General features: G+C 45.2%; 1 protein-coding gene across 2 annotated transcripts in view; it reads right to left on the bottom strand.

The window, feature by feature from the left end:
- Positions 1-1,551: 1,551 nt before the first annotated feature.
- Positions 1,552-7,838, bottom strand: part of Rgs8 (regulator of G protein signaling 8) — a 26,883-nt gene continuing 20,596 nt past the window's right edge. For both annotated transcript variants that reach the window (XM_028775769.1, XM_028775768.1), the window contains exons 4-5: positions 3,382-3,548; positions 1,552-1,734 (exon numbers count right to left, since the gene is read on the bottom strand). In XM_028775769.1, coding sequence (XP_028631602.1) covers positions 1,552-1,734; positions 3,382-3,548 — 350 coding nt within the window. The remainder of the gene's footprint in view (positions 1,735-3,381; positions 3,549-7,838) is intronic.

Below are 7,838 nucleotides of genomic sequence, written 5' to 3'. Positions count from 1 at the left end.
AGAATACAAACCCTAGGATACTTCAGAAGGGCTAGCATCCCACAGAAGGACAGTGTCAGCCCAGCCTTCTACCACCAGCTTTCTAGGGCAGCCTGGCCACAGACTATTTCATTCACTCAAACTGAAAGCTTATGGCTCTTCAGTGAGCCCAAGCTGACTGGTTGTGAATTATCACAGCAGCGCCTTCACCACATTCTCAGTTCACCCAGAGACCAGCAGCTTCTAGGTTCATCTTCCATCTTCTACTCTCTATACTGAAGATTCATCTTCCCATCCCTGCAGGGGACGGCAGGGTCAGCTTTCTCCCGGGGAACTTCAGAGATTCCATGATGTCCATGCCTCCTCCAAGAAAGAGTATCCTGGTGCATTTCCAGGGTACGACACAAGCATTGCAGGAGAGTTTCCGCAGCCTGGTATTCACAGTGTTCCCAGGTCAGTTCCAAAGGCTAGAGACCAAGAAGGCAGCTGTTTCTCAACAGCCAAAAGTGGACCCTTTCTAAGAAAGCATGTCCAGGAAGCAAGCTGCAATGAGAGTTTCAGGCTAGGTTCCCAGGCTCCCCCATCATAGTTACATGGCCTGCATGGAAGGAGGAGGTGGAGAGACAGGGAAAGCATCGGGCACTAGGAAAGCTGTCATGCTATGGGAATTTACCTCCCTTTGCCAAGCCGTCTTTCATCCTAAGAGATCAGTGCTATGTGATGCTGTGGGAAGGTGAGGACGTGGAAAACACTAGGCAACAGACAGGTCATATGGAGCCTCACTGCACAAAAGTCTACCGATGCTACATTCCCTGGTCACTCGGCTTCTAGAAAAGTTCTTAATAGAATTGAAGAAGATTCACAAACTCTATCTTTCAAAAGGACTCTCAAGACCCTTTCTGAAATTGCAAGTGTAAGGGAGTTCAGTGAGTTCCTTAGACTGAGAAGGGACCTCAGACTCCTTATTGGTCCCGTGGAAACGGAAGACACAGTCAACTCCAGGGAATATGTCCTTTGTCAAAGGTCACCTGTCAATGGTCCTATGGAGCTGGAATTCCAAAGAGACTTCTCTTCGAAACTGTGAGGTCCAGTTACTCAGGTTGGGCCACTGGGTTGTAACAGTGCATCATAACTGAGAATCTGAGGCGTCTAGCTACTCCTCCCTTGGGTAAAGGACAAGGTGAAGACCAGGAATCCTACCGAAGAGGGTGTGGTGTGGAGGTGATGGGAACTGCATTTGCGTTATTTACAAATTAGCCCGGCACAGTGAATCTGCCTTCTCAGTAGAGGTGACTGAAGGCATTATGAAGGACCAGTTACTGGCCCACCCAGAGAAGGGTGATAGCAGCGGTGCTGCCTCTAATCAAAACACAAATCTGGGTAGAAGGAAGAGAGTCCCGGCTCTATCAGCTGGGTCATACTTTGGAAAAGCCCTTCACTCCCTTGTCACCCCACAGCCTTCCACCCCAAACCCCAGCGCCTTTGGACAGCTATGACATTTCACGTTAGAATATTGTCTTGGCAGCAAGGGGAAAGGAAAGCCAGTGACTTCCAAGAGTCCCCATCCGAGGTCTAGCTGAGCCTCCTCTGGCTTTGGGACAGCAGATCTAAGTACATTTTGGACCTCAGGAACCGAGGATAAGAGTCTTTCTCCATGAGGCTGTGGACTTTTCCCTGAGCTTGATCAAAACAAGTCAGGGATGGCTCTTGCATGTTCTTCCTCGTGGCCTCTCGGGTCTGGAAATCGATGTTCACCTGGAGATGCAAACAGAGAGCAAGGTCACAGGCTCTCAGAGTCCAAAGCACCTACTGGGCAGTGAGCCCAGCAGCAGCAGTGCCTTACCCTTTAGTTTCCTGAATGCTTCTCAAACTGCTTTCATGGGCTTTGTTCCTTGGGACTCCAGAAGAAATGTTGTGGAGGCTGAAGTCCAGATAGGCTAGTTTCATGTTATAAATAAGGTGAGTGAAGAAACCAGAGACTAGCTGGGGTTGGTGGCACACACCTTAATCCCAGCACTCAAGAGGCAGAGGCAGTTGGGTCTTTGTAAATTCAAGGCCAGTCTGGTCTACATGGTGAGTTTCAGGAAGGCAGAGTTATGTAAAGAGACTATGTCTCAAGAAGAAGAAGGAGGGGGAAGAGAAGAAGGAGAAGAAGAAAAGGAAATGGAAAGAGAAGGGAAGGGGAAGGGGAGAAGGGAAGGAGGGAGGAAAGAAAAAGAAAAGAGGGAGAGAAGGGAGACAGGAGATGGGGGAGGGAGGGAGGGAGGGAGGGAGGGAGGGAGGGAGGGAGGGAGGGAGGGACTACAAAGCTTGTCTAAAAAAGGAGGAGTAGGCAAGAGAACTGTGGCAAGCATTCTCAAATCAAGGAACCCTAATGAATACTGATACCAGACTAATGTGAGTCTCAAGCCAGTTGTTAATGAAGGGCCCACGAAATGTTCTCTCTCATTCTTTCTTAACTACCAAAGCCAACAGATGCCCAATACAGACAGACCCTGGTAACTATCTCTCTATATGTCATTATTAGGGGCTAATAGTATTCTACCTAACTGGTAAATCCAAGTCAAAAGCTGCCTAAATACAGAGAGCAAACTGTTCAATTAAACCCTCCCAAGGGACATGCTGTATTAAAATTCAGAACAGCTATACATAATTCTAATCCAGCAGTGAAAGTGACTATAAATATTCATTAATGAGCAGTGGCAAATGCTCAGGAGGTGCTTTATCTCTAACACTTAGAGTAGCCTAGAAAAGTGAGTGACATTATCTTCTCTTATATTGGGGGAAGTAAGGCTCAAAAGTGGTTGAACAAATTGAGGACAGTCCCACGTCGTGACAAAACTGAGGCTGCAAACAAAATCCTTTAAAAGAGGGTACTTATTCTGTAACCTCTGCTCTCCTTAAAAGCTGTTTATCACATGTTTGTTTGTTTGTTTGTTTGTTTAGTGGTGGTGGAGTGTGTGTGTGTGTGTGTGTGTGTGTGTGTGTGTTTAGGTCAGAGGACGATTTTCAGGAGTCAGATTTCTCCTTGCACCATGTGGGTCCTGGAGATGAAACTCAGGTTATCGGGCTTGGCAGCAGGTCCCATTACCCAGTGAGTCATCTCAGAGGCCCCAGTGCTGCTTCAATAGGAAAATAGACGTGCACTCCATTGCACTTAACTCTTGCAAAATCACTGGGGCAAAAACACATCCTGGGTAACACGTGTCAGGCAGACAGCAAAACCACTAATATAGGGCCTTTTGGGCAAACTCTGGGCTTCCACTCCTTAAAAGCTATCCCTTTCTCATCAGGATCCAACTCATCAGAGTTAGGAGGCCCATTGGAATAGGAGGAAATCAATCCCAGGGCATGGTTCAACCCCACCCCGCAAGACCTCAGGAGACGGCTATCATGACACACCTCCCGTGGAGCCTGCACATCCACAAACTCCTCAAAGATCCTGTGGGCCTTGGTGACTAGCTTTGCAGTCGACCTGGTCTTCTTGAACTCCTCACAAGCCAGCCAGAACTCCAGGTTCTCCTCGCTGAACTCGGTCTTCAGGAAGGCACGGAAGGCTGCCACCCCATCTATGGATGCAGAAAGAGGTGGGAGAAAAGACAGATAGGAAGATGCTTAAGACCAAAGAACGCAGATGAAAGAGACACAATACCAGTTTGCCAACATCCTCACTAGCCAAGCCTGTTGCTCCTTCACACCCTCTGACACACAGTTATCCTAGGAGCAAGCCAGGCTTCTTGTCCATGGGCCAGCGTGCAGTATCAGGCAGAAATGTTTAAGCCCCATAGTGACAGCATCAGTCAGTTGTGATTAAACTCTCAGAGTTTACTACCCTTCCACTAACACAGAGTTGGCTGAATCCCAAGTCTATTGGTAAAGCCAAGGTAACAGGCAGTGTACATTCTATAGCCTAAGCTGAGTCCACACCAGAGAGAAGAGTCAGGCCATTGTAAGACAAACTGAATGGGACTATGAATGGCTCAGGGACAACCCTTTACCACTGTCAGAGAAATATCCAACAGAAGTCCAGTCTGTACTATATTCTGCTGCATGAATAGTATTCTCCATCTCTTTTAGAAAACCTTTGAAGACATGTATTTGGTGTTTTTAGTCTATTCATTTTTTACTTTGAAAAATTGCCTACCAAATTGGATTCTTTAAAAAGTTTTTAAAATTACATCTATTTGTGTGTATCTGTGTGTCTCTGTATGTCTCTCTCTGTCTCTCTGTCTCTGTCTCTCTCTCTGTGTATGTGTGTGTGTGTGTGTGCGCACGCATGTGTATAGATCAAAGGACAATTTGCAGGAACATGAAAGGCAAAGGATAGTGGTCAGCCTTGGTGGCAAACATTTTTTACTTGCTGAGCCATTTTCATGGCCCAATATGAACACACACACAACCACCACCACCACCACCAACACCAACAACAACAACACCATGTGAGTGTGGTCCTGGAGACAACTTTCAGGCTATCAAACTTTGTAACAGTTGTACTTCCTTGCTAAATCATCTCACTGACCCAGGTTGTATGCTTTAATTGAGGTTGATTATAACTTTTCTGCCAATGTATCTAATGGCTAACCCAGTCTTTCCTCTTATTAATCAATGTCACATGCACTGGCAAGCAGTGCTTCCAGTCACCACATGTGAGGCAAGTCACCACATGGGTCAGGAGGAAATAACAGCTATTTATAGTTTAGATTTCCAGTAGTTGCTTTTTTTTTTTAAAAGATTTATTTATTTTACTTATGAGTACACTGTAGCTGTCTTCAGACACACCAGAAGAGGGCATCCGATCTCATTACAGATGGTTGTGAGCCACCATGTGGTTGCTGGGAATTGAACTCAGGACCTCTGGAAGAGCAGTCAGTGCTCTTAACCACTGAGCCATCTCTCCAGCCCCCAGTAGTTGCTTTTATTTGAAAAAGTTTTCAATCAATTGTCTTAACTCTGGAAGCAGTCCCTTCTGCTGGAATAACAGTGACACCCTTCTAGAAAGGGTTCTCAAAATGAAGAACACCCTAGAATAAGGTACCAACCTGGTTAAGAAATGTCTCAATGACCGCTTTTATTTCTTTTGTAGAATTCATGTAAGGACAAAATGTTACCATTTTTAGGTACTGGGCATTGAACCCAAACGCTCTGGTATTCCATGCAAGTGTTTTGTCACTGAGATATGTCCCCATCTCCCCACTTTGGTAGTTTGTTGTTGGTCTAATGTCAATCCATAGCCCAAGCAGGGCTCAAACTTGAACCTTCTTGCCTCAGTCTCCTGAGTGGGCTTAGCTGAGATGCTGAGATGACTTGTTCAACTGATCCTAGCTCCTCAACAATCTCCAATCTCTCCTCTCTCTCTCTCTCTCTCTCTCTCTCTCTCTCTCTCTCTCTCTCTCTCCCTGTGTGTGTGTGTGTGTGTGTGTGTGTGTGTGTGCTGCATACACCTGAGTGTGCATTTGTACACACCTATGAACGGGCATGCTGGGACCAGAACAAGATACAGTACACCTTGTTGCCTTGAGAGATGGTCTCCCACTGAAGCTGACTCTTACTTCATCTAAGTTGATTCCTAAGGCCAGCAAGCTCTCAGGAATCAACTGTCTCTCCCCACCAAAGCTGAGGTCATGTGCAGTCATGCCCAGCCAGGAGCATGACTGTTGGGGATTTGAACACAGGTCATCGTCATTGCAAAGAAAGCACTCTTACCTACTAAGCCACCTCTCAGGCCCAGCACATTTTAATTCCATACCACCAATGACCTGGGCATCTAATAACCACTGATATATGTCAGGAGAAGGCCCTAGCCAAGACAACTCAGTGCATTGGTGGGACATGTGATTTTAAATATTTATTTTTAATGTATTTATCATCATCATCTGTCTTTGTATCATGTGTGTGGAGAGTAATGTGTAATATGTCATATGGTCATCAGAGGACAACTTTGTGGAGTCAGTTCTCTCCAGGCCCTTTTATGTGGGTTCTGGGACTTGAACTCAGGTCATTAGGTTTGCACAGCAAGTACCTCTACCCGCTGAGCCATCTTACTGGCTCTAAAAATGTTTACTCTAAAATGTTTTTATTTCTCCTGGTTAAAAAAAATATTTTTATGTTTGTCTTCTTTTGTTTATTTATGTTTATTTATTTAGAGAGACTAACCATATTGTAGCCTAGGCTTTCCTTCAACTTGCCATCCTCCTGTGCCTCCTGAGTGCTGGGGTCTCCATCACACATTACCCAGAGTTGGTATTTCAATGTCCACACTAGAACAACAATCCCACAAGCTACAACCTTTTATGGCAAGAGCCAAGGGCTTGAGAAAGAAAAACATTTTTTGTTATTTTAAATAATTTATTACTTATCTTTATTTTATGTACATTGGTGACCGTTGTCATGTGTGTCTGTGTGGGGGTGTCAGATCCCCCTGAACTGGAGTTACAAACAGTTGGAAGCTTCCACTGTGTGCTGAGAGTTGCAGAGATCCTTTAGGAGAGCAGCCAGTGCTCTTAACTGCTGAGCTCTCTCTCCAGCCCAATAAGAGCAATTTCATGGGGCTCCCAGAGATTTAAGCTTTATGGGGAGGGCTGTTTTAAAGTGACTGAGTAGGGTGGTTGTGTGATTTATCATCCAATCCTGGAGGTTTCTGCATGGAAGAGACATTGTTGTTCACTGCACTGGATAACTGGCTTAAGTCACAGCACCACAGGCAAAGCCTTGGATGTATCCAGTATAGAGAAATCAGAATATCATGTAAGGCTCCTTCCCACTGGACAGGATGAAAATCAAAACCTTCCTGTGCCAGAGAAGGAAGAAGATACTGATAGGATTTCGGTTCAAGAGAGAGAGGGATGTTTCAGGTACCTCCCACACTCACTCCTACACAGGTCAAACCTCTAGGGGGGAAAAAACAGTAGAAACACTACAAGTTGGGAATCCAAGTGACACAATGAGCCACAGGGTTCAGCCTGAGAGTTACTTACTCCATCTGATATGGATTTCAGACTAGCAGCCTACACAGTTCTGTTGAAGATGCTGCCTATGGCACAGGTTACAGGAAAACCTTGGATAAGCTACATCAGAGGACAAATCATAGAATGACTGCCCATTAGCATCCTGCAGATGGTCCCACATTCTCTGATCTCAAAGTTCCCCACGGAGATACACTCTGGAATAACCTCAGATTTGCAAGCATGCATGCCAGGACACAGTCACTGCTTACAGATGATGCTCTGTAGTGAAAGCTACAAGCAGACGTTAGGTGGGAAGACAAAAGCCCCAGAAGGGCCTTGGTCAGCAAGAGAGGACCGTGAGCAGCGATCTACAGCAGACACTGGGAAGCCCAAGGACCACAGAGGCTCCCCACATCCCTCCTACTTTTTCTCTGCAGTGATTATTTTTCATAATAAAATTATTCTAACTGATGTATACAAACATAGAAATCATACATAATAATGAGATAATATATGTTCTACACATTGTGTAATATTTGAATCAAACATTTAAACACCCTTTCTTGGTGTTAAAATTTTTCAAAATACTTTTAACTTTTAGAAATGTATAACATGCCAGGCGGTGGTGGCACACGCCTTTAACCCCAGCACTTGCAGAGGCAGGCAGATTTCTGAGTTCAAGGCCAGCCTGGTCTACAGAGTGAGTTCCAGGACAGCCAGGACTACACAGAGAAACCCTGTCTCGAAAAAAAACAACAAAAAAAGAAAGAAAGAAAGAGAGAGAGAGAGAGAGAGAGAGAGAGAGAGAGAGAAAGAAAGAAAGAAAGAAAGAAAGAAAGAAAGAAAGAAAGAAAGAAATGTATAACATGTTTGGTTTGGTTTGGTTTGGTTTGGTTTGGTTTGGTTTGGTTTGGT

This window comes from Grammomys surdaster, unplaced genomic scaffold (genome assembly GCF_004785775.1).
Source record: "Grammomys surdaster isolate TR1022 unplaced genomic scaffold, NIH_TR_1.0 259, whole genome shotgun sequence".
NCBI classification, from domain to species: Eukaryota; Metazoa; Chordata; class Mammalia; order Rodentia; family Muridae; genus Grammomys; species Grammomys surdaster.
Note: the sequence above shows the minus strand (reverse complement) of the source record. Positions and strands in the feature narration are given on the sequence as shown.